The sequence below is a fragment of the Callorhinchus milii genome, unplaced genomic scaffold (assembly GCF_018977255.1).
Source record: "Callorhinchus milii isolate IMCB2004 unplaced genomic scaffold, IMCB_Cmil_1.0 Scaffold24, whole genome shotgun sequence".
NCBI classification, from domain to species: Eukaryota; Metazoa; Chordata; class Chondrichthyes; order Chimaeriformes; family Callorhinchidae; genus Callorhinchus; species Callorhinchus milii.
In genome coordinates, this window is record NW_024704765.1 from 4,874,722 (window position 1) to 4,896,089 (window position 21,368).

Below are 21,368 nucleotides of genomic sequence, written 5' to 3' on the forward strand. Positions count from 1 at the left end.
ACTCCCGAACAAATGACGCTTATCTAAACCGCCGCCGGCGCACAATAGCATCAGGACCTCCGGACGCGCCGATACGGACTTGCTGTAAAGGTGAGGTGCGAAGCCCCAGCTCGCCAGTAAACAAACACTCAGGTGGTTTTTACACCGATAAGTTCAACGTGTTTTATTATTTACAGCTGTATAGTATACTCGTACCGAGACACCAGACCATTTCTTAATTTAAGGGGTTTGTTTTTAAGATGAACCCCCTCCCTTCCCCCAACCCCCCGGCAACCAAAGTTGGGTGGTGGGGGGGTGGGGGTGGCTTTCATGCATGAGTTCTGTGTATTCATGGATGGTTTTTGGGAGTGGGGGGAGGAGAGGGAGGGTGTTTCTGCTGCAGCGACGCTGTGTGGTCATGTCTGTCAGTGGAGGAGGTGGGGGGAGGAAGAAGGAGAGAGAAGGCGGGGGCTGGGAGATGGGGAGAAGCAAAGAGAAGGGGGGTGTAAACGAATCGGGGTATGGGGGAGGGGAGCGGTGTTTACATGGTGTAAGCCACCCAGTAGATGACATTGACCGCAGCAAATGCAGCCGGGAATACAGCTCTTGCATAAATATCAATGGTGTCAGCGTCAATCGGCTTAAACACAGACTTGAGCACGGTCCTCCGCTCGGACTTGGAGTCGTGTTTCTTGGCTTTGTTCCGGCCGTTCTCCACCTCGTCGCCTGGGGGGTTTCTCCGCTGCAGTCTGTTAGACACGACCAGCCCCTGTTGGACGCCAGTGGCTGAGAGGGAGAAGAGGACCATGGCGTGTTTCCCCGTCTTCACTACCGTCTGCCCACAAACAGCCAAAGCTCACGGTCACACAGCGAAAGGCAACACCTACATTGGGGGCTCGATTTGCAAGTGAATTTAGTGCCTCCAAAAAAAAGACAGCTTCCAAATTGAGATCAAGCTTAAGCCGCTTTCTAAACGTTTCTCCGATATTACATTTTAAGACCATAATGATAATCCTTGCATTTGATCCAGTGCTTTATCATGTCATCGAGGTGTCACCGCGATCTTAACAGGTTGTATTATAAAGCTCAGTGACTGTGTATTTTGTGGGTGAAATGTGGCATTCAGTTTGAGCACAGCAGTGTCCCACAAACATCCACGGAGTGAGTGACAATTTTATTTTGGGGGATTGCTGGCCAGGAACCGGGAAAGAGAAACTCCCTTCTCTTTTTTAATCACTCATGGGATCTCTGACATCCACCTGAACAGATAGACAGGACCTCAGGATTAACATCTCCTCCGAAGGACAGCACCTCCGACAATGCAACAGCCCCCCCAGTGCTGTATTGGTGTGTCGTCTTAGACTATGTGGGGCTCAAGTAACATGTAAACGCTGAAATTAGAGGCTTGATTTTTGCGGCCAATCGTAGCCTGTTGGGACCACTGCTGCCTTGAAATGTAAGTTGTTGCAAATTTCTTGTGTTCTTAGGCTTAAGACTCTTTGTGTGTCAGTCTGGCATTAAAGTTCAGCCACTTGGGATTTTGTCTGTACTGTGTCAGCCTGACTCAGTCAGTCGCGCTCTTGCCTCCGAGTGAGAAGGTTGTGGTTTCAAGCCCCCCCCCCACACATCGGGTCTTGGAATCACAAGTCTAAGCTGATGCATGAAGCTTACCCTTCGCTTGACTCCGAGTTAACTCAACGGTCTCACTCACCTCCGCGCACAGCTTATTGGTCTTCATCTTGGCCCTCTGCTTCCTCATGTAGTCGGCGTTGAAGTGGGCGAAGGCGTACTCCACCAGGGCCGCAAACACAAAGACGTAGCAGATCCAGAAGTAAACGTCCAGGGCTTTGATGGCCGAGGCCCTAGGCAGGGAGGACCTGGCGCTGACCATCAGGGTGGTCATGGTCAGCACGGTGGTGATTCCTGCAGCGTGCACACACCAGGGGGACACAACGTGCTCAAACACAATAATAATATATAATAATCCTTGCGTTCGATATCGCGCCTTGTCGGGTCTTTTGAGACGTCTCAAAGCGCTTCACAGGATATATTGTAAAGTGTAGTGACTGTGTATTTTGTGGGCGAAACGCAGCAGCAACACCCTGCGCTGCAGAATTCAATGCTCTGTGAACCCTGTTCTCTGATGATACAGAGTATTGGCTCCACTGATAAAGAGATTGCAGAGAAACTATTTCCTCTGTTGGGAGAATCCAGAACCAGGAAGCATAATCTTAAATTAGAACTAGGCCATTTAGGAATTAAATCAGGAAGCACTTTTTCACACAAAGGGTCAGTGGAAATTGTTGTTAGGTCAGGGTATTCAGGGATATGGAGCAAAGGCGGATATTTGGAGTTGAGGTACAGATCAGCCATGATCTGGTAGAATGGCGGAACAGGCTAGAGAGGGGCTGAAAAGCCTACTCCTGTTCCTAAGTCCCTAAACTACATAGGAACAGGAGTAGGCCATTCAGGGTAGGAACTTCAGAGTTGGATGAGATTTGTGGAGGCCGGTGAGCAGGTCCCAACCCTCTGGTTAAGCCTCTGATGGTTCACATGGTCTGAATTCAGACCTCAAGAGGAGGCTTTCAAAGAATGAAACAAACGAGTGCGTCGATGTGGTGAGGTGATTAATTATCGGCCGTGTCAGAAATCGGGAACGAGGGAAATTTCGTCCGTTACCTAGGGAGACTCGGGCGGGCACCGCAGACTGGCTGATCCAGAAGGACACCCAGGACATGGCCACCAGCAGGATGGATGGCATGTAGGACTGCATGATGTACACACCACGGTTCCTCCGTAACTGGAACCGTAGGCTCAGCCGCGGAAATCTACCAGCTGCGGGAGAGAGAGAGAGAGTGAGAGAATTAATTAGAGAATGAGAGGAAGAGACAGAGAATTAATTTGAAAGGAAGTGAGAGAGAAAGGGAATGAGAATAAATTAGAAAGGGGGAGAGAGAGAAAGAGAAAGAAGAAGGTGTGAAAGAGAGAGTAAGAAGAAGGAAGGAAGGAAGGAAGGAAGGAAGGAAGGAAGGAAGGAAGGAAGGAAGGAAGGAAGGAAACTTGCATTTTTACAGCGTCTTATATCAAAAATACTTAAAGCATGTACCCCGGGTTCCTTATGAAGGAATCCCACACATTAGGCCTCACTATTGTAACTCTGAGAAAAGCCTTCGACCCTATCGCTCAATCTGGTTACTCGCCTGATTTAAAATTCATCATCTCGGTGACAAAGTGATAGTTAGTGATGGTGAACTGAGCCAACTGGATATTGTCCAGCCCATGTATCTGATCCTGATTGTCCGACCAGTGATACACAATGTCTTCTGCCGAGTAGGCGTCTGAGAGAACCAAGGAAAAGAATAGGCATTATTCATGTAGCAGAGAGTGTCCAGAGTCTGATAACTTCTCAAACACATCCTTAATTTTGAAGAGCTTTTTTTTGTGCGCGTGTGTGCGTGTGAGATTCCTTGGAAGTCTACAGAAAAAATGACTTTAAAGTTAAGACGGGATTCCATGAGGTGCCGAATTCCGAAATGCTCTGAAATCGGAATAACTGACGAGGGTTGGGTTTCTCCCCAACAACAACTCACATTTATATAGCGCCCCTCACCCAGGGTAGTGTCCCACAGCTCTTAGTAACAAGTGCCAGATGGAGGTCATTTGTTTAACAGCAAAAGATAAGCAACTCACAGCTCTCGAGGTCGAACATGCATTCTTGTTCATCCATGGGGTATTTTGTCAGATCCATGTCACAAGCCACAGTGGATGTGATCCTGGCAATAGACAAGCATGATGATTAATAATAATCCTTGCATTTGACACAGCGCCTTATCACTCCTTATTGAGACGTCTCAAAGCGCTTTACAGCATATACCGTAAAGTGAATGGACTGTATATTTTGTGGATTAATAGCCCCGGAAAAACGACGCACCAATCAACTAACAACCGGGTTCCTACTTACTGCTTGGTAAACTGAGGCGCGTGGGTTGACTTAGTCAGTAATTGATGTCCCCCAACATGGTGCAATGTTCAAGGATGTGTTAATTAGCACAATTTCCAGCCTCCAGTGGTGCGTTTGCGTTTGGAGGTTCCCTGATTCTGTCGAAAAGTGGAAGTCCCCGTGTTGCGTTGTGTTGTGTCGTCACATGCTGATGACAAAGCTTTACTGGATAGTTTCTCTCACTGTCAACAATCCCCCAGGTAAACGGCTGTTTGTGTGGCCTCTCTGTGTGCAAATGATTGCTGCGATTGTCTGCAAACACACAGTCACTGGCAACAGTGACTGTGGGGCATTCATCGAGTTATAATGCTAATTCTTTCTTTCTAGTTTGAGTTATTCACGGACACACTAGTGTCCCCAAGCCTTGTCCCCAAGCCACAACCTGTGCTTAATACTTTCTGGAATTAGGTAAGCAGGATGCATCCCTCCAGGGAGAGAGAGAGAGAGGGAGAGAGAGAGAGTGCATTCCATTCCAAAAATCTATCTCTGGGATTTCCATGTGTAGGTGTATAAATGAAATGTTGTTATCTTGTTGTAGGTGGGATGCATGGAATCCTCAGCTTGGTTTGGAGACTCTTAAGCAACAGTGATGGGTTTCCGCATGTGTCAGACACCCTGCTGACCCCCCAAAAAGAGTTATTACTGAAACGCTGTGCTGTTAAATGCACAGTAAGATCACTGCGTAAATTGACAGACCTCAGCTTGAGTGTATACTACGCCATAAAGGGTTGCAACTAACTGGAAGTTGTGTTCCTGAATGCAGTTGAACCGTATTTTGAACACTGCAGGGAAGGGAGCTTAAAGCTGCCACTTAAAAGGAGGGTGATAAATATTTCTATCTCATAGGCAACCTCATTAGACCATCCTCTGGGTTTTTAATTCCCTTTTATCAGTTTTACTTTCAAATTCTAAAATAAATTCCCTCTCGTGGATTACACAATCAATCGGGAGATGTCTTTCACCGAAGCTCGGAAGCCTCCGACACAAACTCTCAGTCGAGGTAGCATCAGCCAAATCCAACCTGTCATTTGTGTCTCTCTCTCAGTCTCAGGGACCTGAAGTAACTGTGCAATGATGACCCTCTGTGGCAATGGCTCTCCAACCAGTCGATCGCCATTAGGCTGCGCTCTCTCTCACTCGCACATGATCACAAAGACAAGAGGAAGGAGTGACCTAACCACTTAGTTATTGAATCCAATTGAAAAGGAAGCCAGGTTCGCAAAGTATTTCATGCGTCTCGGAATAAAAATATAAACGGCGGTAAATATCCCTCCTTCCGCTTGTTTTTATTGAGCAAGACGCCAATTAGCTACGATCGACAAGGGACATGGAGCAAATAATAATAATATCATAATAATCCTTGCATTTTGCTCCAGCGCCTTATCACGTCTTCAAGGCGCCTCAAAGCGCTTCACAGAAAATACTGTGACTGTATATTTTGTGGGCGAAGCAAAGGCGGGTAAATGGAGTTGAGATACAGATCAGCCATGATCCAGTAGAATGGCTGTTCCTATGTTCCTAAGAAGCATTGGCCAACCTGATGCTGTAGAGAATGACTCCATCTGGCTGAAGTCTGATGAGTTTGTTCTCCACTGTAACGTCATGAAACCAGGCTGACTTGGCGTTGACGATGAAGGTGTCCGGGAGCCAGAGCTTGTCCACAAAGCGACTGTCCAGCCCCAGGGTCTTGTTGGTGTGATTGTAAGACAGCCTGTAGTCCCTCCAGATCTGGCGTAAAAACAATGTCATCGTGTACTCCTGACAAAGGGGCAGGAGGAATATTTTATTAATAATGATAATAATAACAATAATAATCCTTGCATTTGATCGAGCGCCTTATTACGTCTTTGAGTCGTCTCAAAGCGCTCCACAGGAGTGACTGTAAAGTGAATTGACTGTATTGACTCTCCAGAGAGAGAGGGAGAGAGGGAGAGAGTGCGCATTTCATCCCAGACACAGGGAAATTTATATGTGCTGGTGGTTTTGTGTACTCTTAAGCACAGTCATGATGGGTTTCTGTGTGATACAATAAAAATAAAGTTGTAGGCAGCAAAGCAAGCAAAGGTGTGTGTGTGTGCGTGTGTTGGATGGGAGGGGGGAGAGTTGGAAACGTATGGGTCAATTCTATTCCAGGTGACATTACTTGGGGGCTTATCCGTGTCCACGGAGAACCCAGTGTCCTCTCAGAGACAAGTTGGAGGTCTCAGTACGCCACCGAACTCTTATGTTCCATATTACGTGGAATGATGCATCAGCCAGAAATCAGGGCCAACACACACAGTATAACACATTGCAAGTGAGTAAATCAGGAAATAGACAACAGGACTGTACCATATTAGCTTCCGATATGTGGTCAATACTGGCCACTTCTATAGCCAAAGCTACGTTCAGAGGTGGTCCTGTGTAATTCAAAGCACAAAGAGTAAATAGCATACAGTGAAGGAAGAAACGTTCATTGTAATAATAATTAGAATTATGATAATAATCTTTGCATTTGATATAGTGCCTTCCAACGTGTTGAGACGTCTCCAAGCGCTTCACAGAATAACTACAAAGTGGATTGACTCTATATTTTGTGGGCGATACGCGGCAGCTAATTGCGCACAGCAGCGTCCCACCAACAGTCGTGGATTGAGTGGCCAAATTATTATTATTTCATGAAGTTAGAGTCAAACTATTTAACTGTAAAATGTGTAGTATTGACCTGGCCATTATTCACACGCACCCTGAACCTTCACTCACATGTTTTAGTTGGTTTGGAAATGGATAGAATTCTCCACCAAAAAAATCCACAGCTGACTCCACAAATCGCCTTAACAGGGAATTGTGAATAGACGAGTAGGAAGGAGAGCTGTTACGGGGGTTTAGGGAACGGAGAGAGCAGTGTTAGACTGGGTGTGGACAATAAACAGTGCAGACTTGAACTGTAATGCAACATAGTTTGGAGTAAAGTCCTTCCTTATTTAAGAAATCCTTTAAGAAATAGCACAAAATCAACACCATTATATCAATTCTCCTGCCTACCTGCAGCTAAGGACACACTGTTTTTGGGGGGCAGGGGGTGGGGGAGAGAAAGTCTTTCACAGTTGCGGACTGTAATGTTAGATTGCTCGACAAACCTTGGTTCTGTTGAGTCATCAACTTACCTCCAATTCCGGGTCGAAAGTTGCGAGCGTAACCCTTCATCAAATCGTCCAGGTTTGGCAACCAGGAGATTTCTATGTTGGTGGCTATGTAATCCCCAAGATCGTTCATTGCTCTGTTTAGCGGTGGGGGGGAAGGGGGAAATGAAGATGCTTTAGGTTTACTGTGTCAATTTACACTCAAAAGCAGGGACGTGCGTTAAGAGATCACAGACATTTAGATGCAAATATGGCATTAATGTGGCTGTCAAGTCACAACTTGTCAAAGAAACTTACAACGATTGTAAAGCAGTTCATCTCAGGAGTTCATCTCAAGTGTCAGCCTGGCTCAGTCAGTGGCACTCTCTGGCCTATGGGTCAGGCACAGTATTTGACACAGGTTAGCACCAGCCAAAGCTTTTTTGGGACCCTAGAGTGTGTGTTGCGGTACTGGCTGCCATTTAACCAGCTAAAACTACATAGATTGCCACTGATACCGCTGTCTGGCAAGCTTTCCCTCTGCTTGTCCAGCTTCCCTTTAGGGCTTTGGCTTGCAGGGGTAACAGAAGCTGAGTGGGAGGATTCCCTGCCCCTAGTGACTGGTCTGCCCTTCCAGGTCCTGCCGATGGGCTGGGCTGTACTATCATCAGCAGCGCCCTGGAGTAGTACAGACCCGCATGGCTCATTTCATTTGGAAATTATCTTCCACGTAAAAATATGCAGGTGTTTTTTTTTCCTACTTCACGTTGAAGGCTTTAATGTTAAAAGTCAAGCTGGAGACGAGGAACAGTGACAGGTGACAACAGGGAGAAGATGGAAAACACTAAGTAAACATTTTAAAAAGAGACTAAAATTTTCGCAACTTCTGATTTGCCTGAGATGCTTTTCTCCTCCAGTGATTCTCGTTGCCAGGGATGACGGTTGTTGGGATCTTGCTAAAGGCATCTGGCTAACCAGAAAGCTTAAAGATTTAGGAGTGAAATCAGGAAGCATTTTTTCACACGAAGGGTAGTGGAAATCTGGAACGCTCTCCCCCATAAGGCTGTGGATGCCGGATCCATTCAGATTTTCAAGACTTAGAGGATAGATTTCTGTTAGTTCAGGGTATCAAGGATTATGCGGGAAGGGCAGATCATTTCTGTATTTCTCACCAGTTTAAAATAAAGGAAGAGAACTCTTGTAAAGTGATGTCCGGCTGCTGTTGGCATGTGCTAAAGGGCGAAAGAAACAGTTTTACTTGAAGGTGGGCTTTGGGATAGTATAGCTCATTGTATACTGTAGCTTTCACAGCCGTCAAATGTCATAATGATTACAGCTCCCCCCACCCCTCCCCTCCCCACAAACCCCTAACTCCTCTCCGCTGTAGGGAATTATAAGCTACTTTAAATTTCCTACAGCTAAGTACACACTATGTGCATTGTGTTAAGCAGAACTGATTGGAAACTAACTTCCACTCTTAGCATCAAACGCCTATTATTGTCTATTTGTACCACATTACAGTTGATTGCAAGTCATACCTTTGTGCTTCCAGCCTATTTTTGCAATCCTATCTCGAACGCTATAATTAAAAGTCAAAAATACCCATAGAACCCATTAATTCCGTTTATTTTTCCATTTCGATCCTTTTTTCCTTTGAGGAAATAGCATCCGAACACATGAGTAGATATTTCATTGCCTGTTTTTTTTATATAGATTTCAATACTAATAATAATAATTCTGGCATTCAGTATTTCACCTTTGACATCAATGTCTCAAAGCGGAACTGCTGGCAAGAGCGAGGACTGTGAATTTGTAGTCAATCGTTGCAGTGAAATAGTACACAGCAAAACCTTGCACACAGCCATGATGTGAATGAGCAAGTTATGTTTGGGGTGATTAGGTGGCCAGGGAAACTCCCTTCACTTTTTGAATAACGTCACAGGATATTTATCACCCATCTCACCTGAAGGACGAGACCTCCGACAATGCAGCCGACCCCAGCCCCCACCCCCACCCCACCCAGAACTACACGAATGCAGCAGCCCCAGATATCCGGCTGCACAACAACTTTTGACTGAATAACAAATAACTTGACAATGGGGAAGGGAGAGAGTGGAGGCTTTAATGATATTTCCTGGTGTTGGAGGAACACAGGGGAAAGAGGGAGGGAAAACAAATTAACAATTTCAAGAACAAACGAGATAGATTTCTGTTAGGGAAACAGTATCTCAGGGATAGAGTTTGAGACATGACATGACGTGTCAAGTGACTGCCAGGATGGTGGAAGGCGAACTAGATGGACCTTGGTCTTCTTTCGTCTAGCAATTCTTATGTTCTTATAAAAAGCTGTCTTGAGTTTCAATATTGTGCCAGCGGGGATTAGGATTTTTACCTCCCACACGCCAGTTTCTGTTGAGCTCGGCTCGCGTAGCTCTGCCCGTGATGATGTGAGTGAGTCAGGCACGTCAATCAGCATTTGTTTACTCCAGAACAGCATCAAACAATCCCGTCTGTTTCACTTAAGATCATAAGTCTCTCCCGGACGCCAAGGCAGTTTGCTGTTTGCCAGCGGATCGAGTCACGCGGTTATGGCAAAGCTTTTCAGGATTCATTCCTGATTGGTGGTGGGGGGGGGGGGGGGGAGACGGAGACGGGAGGAGAGGAAATTTCCAATTGTAATTCCACTTTATATTCATTTAAGGTCAAACTTCAACTTGGAGAGTAGCTTTCAAAAGGGAATTGGATAGGTGTTTGAAATGGAAAAAAATTGCAGGGGTAAGAGCCGGGGAGTGGGACTAGTTGGTAGCTTTTTGAAAGAGCAGGCACAGGCACGATGGGCCGAATGGCCTCCTTCTGTGCTGTGAGATTCTGTGATTCATGCTTCTGCTCATATCATTGCGACCTTTGTCAAACACCAAACTACACAGTGATTATTCTGTTATCAGGACTTGGTTCACATGTCAAGGACCTCTGGGTTAGAAGATTGTGTATTCGAGCCAGGTTTGAGCTCACAGTCCAGGCTAACTCTCCAGCACAGTCCTTGAGGAGGGTTGTTTTGTCAGTGATGCCATCCAGAGGAGACCTTAAACCAAGGTCCTTTCTGCCACTTTAGGCGGACGTTAAAGATCCCATTGCATTATTTGAAAAAGAGAAGGGAGTTTCTCTCTGCCAATGCCCTGGCCAACAATCCTCCAGATTAATTGGGAATCGGCTGAATGCACAGTACACAGTCACTACACTTGACAGCAATTCCCTGTGAAGTGCTTTGAGACGTTTCAACGTAAGAGGTGCTGTATGAAAGGCAACTATTATTATTATTATAATACATATCTAAAATCTTACTGCATATTTAAGTCGATCTGAGAAACTCCTTATCTTGTGGTCTTTTTAATTGGTTAGACATCCGCTAAATATTAAAGCATTTGAAACAAATATGTATATTTTTAAATCACGATTTATTAAAAGGAAACACAAACAAGCAACACTGAAAGAAATATTTGATAGCTGGCAAGTTGCACCAGCCCAGGTTTGTCAGATATTACACCTCTGAGTAGATTCATATTTTATTTAGGTTATTCTGAATTCTGCCAGATAATAGTCTGGGTATGTGTGTGTTTTTGTGAGAAACTATCCAGGCAGACGTTTATTTCTCCCTTTACTCATTTAAGTGAGTAAAAGTCCTTTCAATGATTTTTTACACTTTTTTAAAAAAAGAAAAGTTCAATTAAAAAAAGAAGAGATAAAGGTTTAAAATCTCTTGGCGAATTACCAATGGGACTTTAGTTTAAATTAATTGGCATTTTAATCGTGCCCCACAGAAAAACACATGGATGATGTCCAACAAATACAGTGCACCAAAATTATTCCTAAAACCTTACTGGGTGTTTAAGTCGATCTGAGTAACTCAATTTCTTGTGGTCTATTTAATTGATTAGTTTAACACAATGTTAAAGCGTTTGAGACAAGCATAGGGCTGCAAGAAGTTAAACTGAAGTCATTTGTTATTTTTTTTTGCAAAATGTGCATTATTTTCATTGTAACACTGACTGACAGTCCAATATCTGTCCAGTTTCAGGGGTAAACAAACCAAGTCACTAACTAACGTGTGTTTATTTATTATTTTTATTGTTATTATTATTATTATTATTTATTTCACCTGGTTACCAAACGGTGTGAAATGCTGACTGAGCCAAGTGACCTTATGGCAATGGACAGATTTTAGTCTCTCCACAAAACAGTGACCCACAATAAACACACACAATAAATACACAGACAGACAGACAGACAGACAGGGGGAAAGTTACAAGTGCATTTTAACCCTAACAAGATCTAACTTGGTCAAATCTGGTGGTGACTTCCTTACCTGATGAGCTGGTAATGGTGAGTGCAGAGAAAGATCTGGGATGTGAATAGGAGAGTCCTCAATTCCATTGTATATTCCTCTCCTCTTCTCTTTCCTCTCTCTCTCTCTCTCTTTGTCTCTCTTGCACTATTCCCCCAAACCACCAATGCAGGTTGTTTCTTGCAGGCACTGATTCCCCTGATTCCTCCCCTGTTTCTTCACAGGAGGAGCTGTCCACATTGAAGACCTGGGTAGGGTTGCATGTTCCCCATTGTGCAGCCTTTTCCTCTCCTTGCCCTCCCTGTTCTGTGCTGCTCCAGTAGCTGAGCATCAGTACAGTACAGGTACAGTTTAGTACAACCCACTCTCCTTACTTCATCATGTCCTAGCATTAAACTAAATCTATTTAAAGAGACAGTGAGACCTCCTGGAATTCACCAGCAGGATTTAAAGCTCCATTTCCCCCCTGCATGTGTTTTTTTTTCCCCCGCCCCCATCAAAAATAATTTTACTCTTGCCTAAAATGGATGTGCTAATGAAATCCTTCTCCATTCTTGTTTCGTTTTTCTTATTGGGATGTATTTCTGAGCTCCACGTTTCGTGCATCGTCGCGCTTAGCAGTATACCTTGCGTTTAATGCAGGGTTGAACGTACCTGCAAAGCGTTTGGCGAATAATCAACCACAACACCAACTGACAGCAACAAAAACGTGCCCTTATGTCATAAATAACCCTTGCATTTAATGTAGCGCCTTATCACTTTGAAACGTCGCAAAGCGCTTCACAGAGATTTTTAATAATGATAATCTTTGCATTTGATATAGCACCTTATCACATCTCCGAGACGTCTCAAAGCGCTTCACAGAATATACTGTCAAGCGAATTGACACAAACAACCGTGAAATGAGGTGATGAATTTTATTTGGGAGAATGTTGGTCAGGACACCGGGAGACAGAAAATCCCTTTTTTCAAATAATGCCATGGGTTATTTAAACTGCCTGTGCACACAAGATCTCAGTCTCTTTCCGAAGGACAGCTTCACCAATAATGCCCAATATTGCACTGAATGTTAACCTAATCTAAGAGCTCCAACTGTCTGCTGCAGACTTGTGACCCAGAGGCATGTGCTTTAGGAGAACATCCCAAAGCACTTCACAGAGATGGAGTGGGAGATGGGAAGGGGAAGCAGCCAAAGGTGTAGTCAATCAGATAATGTTTTAGCATTTGGAAGCAGAGAGGGAGGGAAGGAGGGAGGGAGAGAGGAAGGCTTTAGAGAAAGAGTTACAGGGAGTGGGAGCAAGTGACTGAATGCTTCCTTAGCAATGGGGTGGTGGGGAGGGGGTGGGGGGTGGAAGGGATGATGGTTAGAGCTTCATAATTCAGACTGGATTTCAGAATTTTGCACAATTCTGTACAACCCGAAATTATTTAGTTGAAACAGTGTCACAGGCAAATACTGAGTGGAATTTCGGGGCTCCAGAACCTGTGAATGCTCAGTGTGTGCGATTGAATTTGTACGGGATTTAATGCAGTAAATTCTGGGATTGCATGGTGGGCAGAGTTAGACTTTACACTGTTGACATTTCTAAATGTACCAATGCCAAGTTACTTGCCATGTGGGTGCTGGCATCCTGCCCTTGCCTGCTCTTTCTCCACCTGTTTCTGTTGGGTTCCTTGGACTTCAGCCTTGACTTGGTTGGGCTGCAAGCTGCTTTCCTCTTGACCTTAAGATTTCTGTCCGCTCCTGCTATTATTCCCTTGTCTTGTGCAATCACACGCACCTCAAAAAAGAACAGCAAAGCCGATTTCCCCCCAGTCTTTGGAACTCCCTCAATCCCGCCGCCACCTTGCCCCTTGCTTCCCCTCTTTTAGTTCACGACTGAAGAGCTTCCTCTTCGACCATGCCTATGGTCACCTCCTCCTTCCCCCCGGCTCGTCCTCACTGATAAACGATCCATGACGCACGTGAGAGGCACTATATAAATGCAAATTGTTGTTGTTGTAGTAGGTCTCTTCAGCTTATATCAATGCAAGGTCTGTTATTATCATGATTGTGCTTCCCTTTCACAACGCGGCTGAGATTGAGAACTCAATAGATTGAGTGTTAGTGATGTGAGTTAGTGATCCTGTTATACACAACATTGATATTGAACCAGCGAACCTTCTTAATCTTCTGCCTATATTCAGGGTGATGAGGACGGTGACTCTGTGACAAATCCAGAGCTGCGGGTTTCTCAGGCTCTAAAGAAACAGGAGATTAGCAGAGATTATTTGTGCTTTGAAGGTAATTGGAATTGCGAAGCTTGAACGTCTTAATTCCAGAATCAATTAAATTCAGAGTTGAAAAAAAAACTAAACTAAAAGGTACCAATTATCAGTGGCAGCTAAATACTGAAGGTGCGCTCAGGTGTGCTCTGGTCACAGTCTTAGTTATGAGAGATTGAGCCCACAAGAGATGAAGGGATTGAAGAGAGCCTGAGGTAAGAGGCCTGTGGAACCATCTAAGGCCTGACGTTTAACCTAGTCTTGGGCGGTAAAACAACAATGACTTGAGTTGTACAGCTTCCTTCGCTGAGGGTAATACCTTGGAGTGTTTTACAGGAATGGGGGTTAGATGTTGAATAAAATAGAGGGAGGGAGAGCGCGGGAGGTGGCCATAGGTGCATTCGAAGGGGTAGGAATCTGAGGGGGGATGTAAAGAGGCAACTGAGACAGAATGGATGCATTTAAGATATAGCTTAGTTCTGTAATTTGGACACAATAGGGTGGGTAATCAACAACAACAAATTACATTTACACAGCGCCTTTCACATCTGGAGGAGGTCCCAAGGCCTCCCTGGACTGTCAGGGAATTGGACCCGAGATGAGGGTTGGGATCAGGAAGGGTGGAGGGCAGGGAGGATAGGGGTAGGAGGGTGACCGAAGCCACGGTCGAAGAGGAGAGTCTTGAGTTGGGCCTTTAAGGAAGGAGCCTTGGAAGAATTAGATCAAAAGGGCTCAAATGCCTTTTTTACCCAGACGTCTCTTGTTTATGAATAAATCCCTCATTCCCTTACTCACCCCACTGCAATATAATAGACCATTCTGCCTGGCATGCTGTGTTACTAACAGACTTGTTAATATTTCCACTGAGTACGGAGCGGAAAATCAATAAACTTTGACAGGTGTCTGCGTAGATAAGATGCATCACATTCAGAGACGTTTGAGTGTGTTAATGAGATTTCTTAGGCAGTTGGAATGGACGTGTTAGCTGAGATTGACCCCACTGCCTTGGTGAGTGACAAATGGCCGGGGTGATCTAATCCGAGTGGAAGCTTTATATATAAACACATTTCTATTCATATAATATATATATTATATATTTATATATATCTTTATATTCACAGAATATACTTTACATTACATTCGGTGAAGCGTTTCAGACGTCTCGAAGACGTGATAAGATAATAAATTAATAATAATATTAAGCAAAGCATCGCAAGAACCAAGACATTGAGAGCTTCCTTCGCTTCCCTCCTCTCCATGGAAGGCAGGATTTTTTTGTATCGCGTTAGTTTAATGAGCTCAACAATAGCATCTGTTCAGTTGAGAAAACAGCGACTAATCAAATAATTACACTCTGAGACACTACCCTGTGTGAAGGATGCTGTATAAATGTAAGTTGTTGGTCAGCTGTTCTTCATTTATTGGAGTCGAACGAATGGAACAGAAGTTGCTCACAGCGAAATAAGTCCACGTTTTTCACTTTTTGGACAATAATAATAATCCTTGCATTTGATATAGCGCCTTATCACGTTGTTGGGACGTTTCAAAGCCCTTCAAAAATATTGTACAGAGTAGTGATTTTATAATTTGTGGGTGAAATTCGGCAGTCAATTGTGCAGAGCAATGTCCCGCAAATAATCATGAATTGAGTGACCAAATTATTACTACTATTTATTTTTGGAGGGATCATTGCCCCCGGAAAGCAATCCACCAATCGACCGACAACCGGGTTCCTACTTACTGCTAGATAAACAGAGGTGTGTGGAGTGAGGAAACTTGCCTAAGATTTCGTCCCAATCAGGAGAAAAAAACATGGGTCCTTTCGCTTGTGAGGCGAGCGCTCTAACCACCACACTGCAGGACTCCAGGATGTGCTGTGGTTGGGTTTGATTTCATCCTTTCCACTTTTTTGCTGATCAGCTTGGCATTTTATTTTCGAAAACGAAACCCACTAATCACTTTCCTACCTCAAAGCGAAATGCATCACGGGTTCCCAAGTTAACAGATAATTGAGCTTGATTATTTTAAGCACCCACTAAAACTAATGGCCTCTGTGTTATTCAATTAGATGGTGGTCATTCATTCAGATCATTTGAGGAGCTCATTAAATGGTTGAACTTTTTCCTTCCACTGGCCTCCAGGTTTCAATATTTTCTTCTCTACTTCTGTTTAAGACTCCTCAACACTTTCTTTACATCTCTACATCTCCAGGCATGAGCTGAATTTCTAACTATCTCAGAAGATAAAACCAGTCGCGTTAGAGCAGCATTTATATATCCTATCCTGGATAGATAGTTTGCTTATATAGACCCTTTATGGGACATTGCTGTGTGCCATTGACTGCCACATTTCGCTCACAAAACTACAGTCAAATCGACTTTACAATATTCTGTGAAATGCTTTGAGATGTCTCAATGACATGGCAAGGTGCTGTACCAAATGCAAGGATTATTATGTTTATTATTTTGAAGAGCACTATGTAAATGGAAGCTGTTGCTGTTGTCTATGTTCTCTAGTAAAAAGGAACAGGTGGGGGAGGAGGGTGCATTGATCTCTATCAATGCTCAATAACGGCACGAAAAACAATTATCTTTGCAAATCAAATTCCATTCCGAGGGAAGCACCTAGCGAGAGGGTTTTATTTTTAATGCTACCAATTACGCAAGATTTTTGAGGATTCGAATTAACAAAGCAGATAGCAATTCAATGGGCTGTTTATTAGGAGCTTTGCCGGTAACTTAATGAGAAATGGTAGTACATGGTGATATTTCCAGAAAGTTTAATGAAAAAGCTTTTTAGCAGGTCCTGCAAAGTCACCACGGAGTAGGCTACAGCAAATGAATTTGCAGTCAGACTTAATATGAGCATCTCAAAGCCTGTTGTATCTAATATCCTCTTGTCATCTTGCTTGTGCGAACTGAAGAGGCAGCAATTAATCTTCAGCGCAATCGTTTATTTGATGTGAATGTATAATTGTGAGTAACAGTTCCCGATGCAGAAATGTTTTAGTAAGAAATAAACCTCGGTAAAGCTTTCAGTGATTTATCTTTGCAAATACGATGCATCACAAAGCATTTCAACCACAAAATAAACAGTCAATTCACTTTACAGTATATTCTGTGAAATACTTTGAGACATCTCAAAGATAATAATAATCCTTGCATTTGATATGGCGCTTTTCAAGTCTTCTAGAGGTAAAGAAGGCGGTGTATCAAAATGCAAGGATTATTATGGATCACATATTCTGTGCATCATTTCCTTGTCTTCAAATCCGTACAACTGCGCAACTATTCCATTTTAAGGAAATTCTTGATTTCCAAGGGAATCCGGTCTGAAAGCAATATAAATGCAAACTGCAAGAATCCCTGGCACTGTCAGGCTGATGTGAGGGGTGGGAGGGAAAAAGCTAATCTGTTCGCAATTTGATTGAAGGAGATGGTGGAAGCAGAAAGTGTTGTTTCTTTCAAAAGCAAATTAGATAGATTTCCATTGGGAAATAATATCATTATAGTTTGGGGTATGACATGTGCATGTGACTGCCAGGATGGTGGAAGGCGCAATGGATGGATCTTGGTCTCTTTCGTCTAGCAATTCTTATCTTCTCCTGTTCTTATGATGTGTGACATATTGTAATTTGGTCTATGACTCAAATTGTTGCCTCTCACAAAATAAAAAATCTCCACTGGGGGAAAAAAGAAAGACTCCCAAGTCTCTGAAATGATTTACATTCAGTGCTTGGTAGAGCTAGCTAATGGTGCGGTGCAAATGGAAGACAAAATGCTCAAGTTTGTACAAGGTGTGCTGGCACCACTGGGAAATAATTTTGCCTTATCGTATGCTGTGGCTAATGACTCCTTCCAGTTTATAATTAAGCAACAAGTTCCTTTTGCCCAGACTGTCTCTCTCAGCAAGCCGCGAGCTAGAACCTCCACAATCTTAATTGAATGAGTGAGTGATTCAATGTTTCTAAAGGCAAATCCCACATATTTTGAGCAAGCCGCCTCGTAATCCCACCCTCCTTCTCGCAGCCATCCTATTATTGCAGGAAGAGTATCTTAAAGTGCGGGGTGGGGGGCAATGGTTCTGATCTTCACTAACAGACCTTCCTATTCAACCGTGCTTAGTCACCTCCCCCCTACCCCTGGATCGGCATCAGGTCCCTCCACTGTTAAGCCGCTCGCCTGCGTGAACGGCGCTATATAAATGCAAGTTGTTGTTGTTAAGAATTTGTGTTCTTTTGTTTTATTTGCAAAGTATATGTTTATTGGTAGATATATATATATACATTTACACTCATCTCGGAAAGAACCAAAACCCATCACAGGGGGAGAAAAAGATACGCAACACGTTAATAATAATAATAATAATGCTTGCATTTGATATAGCGCTTTTCATGTCTTCTAGACGTCTCTTTTCTCATTACAAGATGCAACAGACCTTTGTGGCTTGGGGGAGCGGGGGTAGGGGGTAGGGGAATGGATGCCTCTGGGCACTCCACTTTGGTGGAGGGAGACAGACTTCCCCGACTGGAGGGGGGGGGGGGTTCAGCCACCCTTTGCAGGGCGCAGTTACAAGTGGGGTCTTGTCAACTCCCCCCCACCCCAACTTCTTCGGGGGGCGGGGGTGGGTGTTATAATAAAATCCTTGCATTTTGACACAGCGCCTCATCGCGTCTTCGCAGCGTCTCAAAGCGCTGCGCAGAATACGCTGCAGAGTGGAAGGACTGTGTAGTTTTGTGGGCGAAGCCACTGAACAGGTGAACAGCACTTGGCCATCACATCCCATCACATACCCCTCCATCCCATCACATACCCCTCCATCCCATCACATACACCTCCATCCCATCACATACCCCTCCATCCCATCACATACACCTCCATCACATCACATACACCTCCATCACATACCCCCATCCCATCACATACCCCTCCATCCCATCACATACCCCTCCATCCCATCACATACCCCTCCATCCCATCACATACCCCTCCATCCCATCACATACCCCTCCATCCCATCACATACACCTCCATCACATACACCTCCATCCCATCACATACCCCCCCATCACATCACATACACCTCCATCACATACTCCTCCATCCCATCACATACACCTCCATCACATACACCTCCATCCCATCACATACACCCCCATCACATCACATACACCTCCATCACATACTCCTCCATCACATCACATACACCTCCATTACATACACCTCCACCTGTGGCCACTCAATGCGCTTCAGCCGCAGTGTGGACGGCGCTTATGTAGGGTCGGGTCACGTGCCCACCTGGCGTTGGGCTCGTCCATTACTTCCTTGCGGTAGTGGCTGGAGGGGGGGGGAGAGAAGGTGCAAATTGCCCTTTTCTCGTACGAGTACGGCGCTCGAACTCTGGACGCGACTGCAAAGCAACGCATAGAATCAGTACGCAGAGCCGATTCCGTTATTTAGAGGTTTGGGGGAGAAAGAAATACTTGGAGAGTTGCTTCCACCCCGCAACCCCCCCCCCAACCTTTCCTTCTCTGTGATGAGAGTGGGCAATGGTCCAGTCCCCGTTGCCATGGCGACCGGGAGTGAGGCGTCCGTTGGCGGCTCGAGCCTCGGCCTGAGGGGCGGTTGTTGTCCGTCCGCCGAACCCGCGGCCTCGCTCGCTGCCCCCCCCCCCCACCCCACCCACTGGTGCCCCCGCCTCAGGCGTCAACACCCCCGCTCCCCTCCCCCTCCCCACCCCCCAGCTCAGGTGAGGCCACGGCAGAGAGGCCGCCCGAGGAGGCGCCTTTGAGCACAGGGTGGACGGGGGGGTGGGGGGCGGGTGAGGGAATACATTATAGTACAGTACAACATGGGGTTGGGATGGAGAATTGGGGGTTTGAGTTGAGAGGATGGGGTTCTGTGTCAAGAGAATGGTGGGGGGGGGCTGTTGGGGATGAGGGGGTGTTGGGGATGAGGGGGTGTTGGGGATGAGGGGTGTGGTGGGTGTTGGGGATGAGGGGGTGTTGGGGATGAGGGGGTGTTGGGGATGAGGGGGTGTTGGGGATGAGGGGGTGTTGGGGATGAGGGGTGTTGGGGATGAGGGGGTGTTGGGGATGAGGGGGTGTTGGGGATGAGGGGGTGTTGGGGATGAGGGGGGCTGAAGGGGCGGTTGGGTGGAAGGGGAGGGAGTTTGGAGGGGGGGTTGGGGGGGCTGAAGGGGGTTTGGGTGAAAGGGGAGGGAGTTTGGAAGGGGGTTGGGGGGAGCGGGTGTTGGGGATGAGGGGCGGGAGGCTTGGGGGATGGAGTTAGGAATGAGGGGAGGAGGGGGTAGGAATGAGGGGAGGAGGGGGTAGGAATGAGGGGAGGAGGGGGTAGGAATGAGGGGAGAAGGGGGTTGGAATGAGAGGAGAAGGGAGTTGGGGGTGAAGGGTGTTGGAGGGGGTGTTGGGGATGAGGAAGAGTGGGGTGTTGGGGCTGAGGGGAAGGGGGGTGTTGTGGAGGGGTTGGGCCAAGGAGGGGTGTTGGAGAGGGTTTTGGGGATGAGGGGGTTTGGGGATGGGGGGGTTGAGGTGAGGGGGCTTCCTCAAGGAATTGAGGTGGTGTACTTCAGTGAAGAGGAGGGGGTTAGGATTAGCATCAATCGTTGCCTATGGGAGAGGAAACGGGAGAAGTTTTGGGCGGTGGAATTCCCTGTAAAGTGCCTTGAAATATACCGGTGTTACAGGCGTAATGTTGGATACATATTTGATAAAAATGTAAGTCAAAAATACAGAACCAAGTAGTTTTATCGCTATCGGCAGTTTACGGGTTGCCGTTTTGAACACAGAGGCTTGGGTTTTTTTTCCAAAAAAATCTTTCTTGGTAGAAATGACAGGTGTGGCATAAAACTTGATTTTCTACCAGGTATCAGGAAGATTTCGGCCACTATGGAGAAAGGCTCTAACGAGGAAGGCAATGTGGAGGAAGGCAATGTGGAGGAAGGCAATGTGGAGGAAGGCACTGTGGAGGAAGGCACTGTGGAGGAAGAGGCCAGTGCTCATCAAGTCATCCAAGAGAAGGAGGGAGAAGAAGAGAACAAAGGCTTGGAAGAGGATTTGCCGGATTTCGTAGATCTGAACGCAGAAGAGCCTGAAGGTTTGAAAAGAGTTTTTATCTATTTGCTGAAGCCCCATGAATTCAATACCTCTTGTTATACACAGCGTGTTCCATGTTATCTTCGGTCCAGGCGGTACCACAAACAACAAGAGCAAAGCTTGATAAGTAACTGGTTTTGTTCAGGTGTGCACAATTGGCTGCTGCATTTCGCCCACAAAATATATACAGTCAATTCACTCTACAGTATATTCTGTGAGGCGCTTTGAGACAACAACAACAACAACAACAACAAGATTCCATTTATAGAGCGCCTTTCACGTCAGGAGGACGTCCCAAGGCGCTGCACAGTTGGGTCATGACCCGAGCAGGGGGGAAATGGTCAGGGTGAGGGGAGGGAAGGGAGGGAGAGAGGAGGGGGGAAATGGTCAGGGTGAGGGGAGGGAAGGGAGGGAGCGAGGAGGAGGAAGAGAGTCGAGAGGGGAGCTGAAGGCTCGGTCAAAGAGAACGTCTTGAAGACGTGATAAGGTGCTATATCAAATGCAAGTATTATTCAAACATATCATATTCAGAATATTCTAGGCGATATTCTGTTTTGGGCTTGCTTG

At 45.5% G+C, this 21,368-nt stretch overlaps 2 protein-coding genes across 5 annotated transcripts in view; one reads left to right on the top strand and one right to left on the bottom strand.

Moving 5' to 3' along the window:
• Positions 1 to 148: 148 nt before the first annotated feature.
• On the bottom strand, positions 149 to 11,886 carry gabrd (gamma-aminobutyric acid type A receptor subunit delta). 2 transcript variants are annotated; one of them, XM_007907281.2, is made up of 10 exons: positions 11,444 to 11,490; positions 8,253 to 8,312; positions 7,126 to 7,238; positions 6,311 to 6,378; positions 5,517 to 5,737; positions 3,670 to 3,752; positions 3,180 to 3,317; positions 2,659 to 2,814; positions 1,691 to 1,902; positions 149 to 814 (listed from the first exon to the last, which is right to left on the bottom strand). In XM_007907281.2, the coding sequence occupies exons 3-10, from the start codon at positions 7,232 to 7,234 to the stop codon at positions 521 to 523; spliced, it is 1,281 nt and encodes a 426-aa protein (XP_007905472.1). In that variant the 5' UTR covers positions 7,235 to 7,238; positions 8,253 to 8,312; positions 11,444 to 11,490; the 3' UTR covers positions 149 to 520. The 2 variants fall into 2 exon arrangements, with proteins under 2 accessions (XP_007905472.1, XP_007905471.1); XM_007907280.2 differs by lacking the exon at positions 8,253 to 8,312 and having other exon boundaries at positions 11,444 to 11,886.
• Positions 11,887 to 19,024: 7,138 nt separating this feature from the next.
• The window catches only part of cfap74 (cilia and flagella associated protein 74), a 53,990-nt gene continuing 51,646 nt past the window's right edge, over positions 19,025 to 21,368 (top strand). For 2 of the 3 annotated variants that reach the window (XM_042343746.1, XM_042343748.1), the window contains exons 1-2: positions 20,216 to 20,423; positions 20,572 to 20,802. In XM_042343746.1, coding sequence (XP_042199680.1) covers positions 20,595 to 20,802 — 208 coding nt within the window. In that variant the 5' untranslated portion in view covers positions 20,216 to 20,423; positions 20,572 to 20,594. Of the gene's footprint in view, positions 19,120 to 20,215; positions 20,424 to 20,571; positions 20,803 to 21,368 lie in introns of those variants that run through there. The other variant, XM_042343747.1, reaches the window with a different exon arrangement.

Bases quoted from the DNA above. Each gene is read 5' to 3' on its own strand.
- gabrd (XM_007907280.2), bottom strand. From the start codon at position 11,511: ATGGAATTGAGGACTCTCCTATTCACATCCCAGATCTTTCTCTGCACT. The intron at 5,738-6,310 runs GTACAGTCCTGT...CCCCTTTGTCAG, and splicing joins ACATATCGGAAGCTAATATG to GAGTACACGATGACATTGTT. The intron at 3,318-3,669 runs GTGAGTTGCTTA...TGGTTCTCTCAG, and splicing joins CATGTTCGACCTCGAGAGCT to ACGCCTACTCGGCAGAAGAC.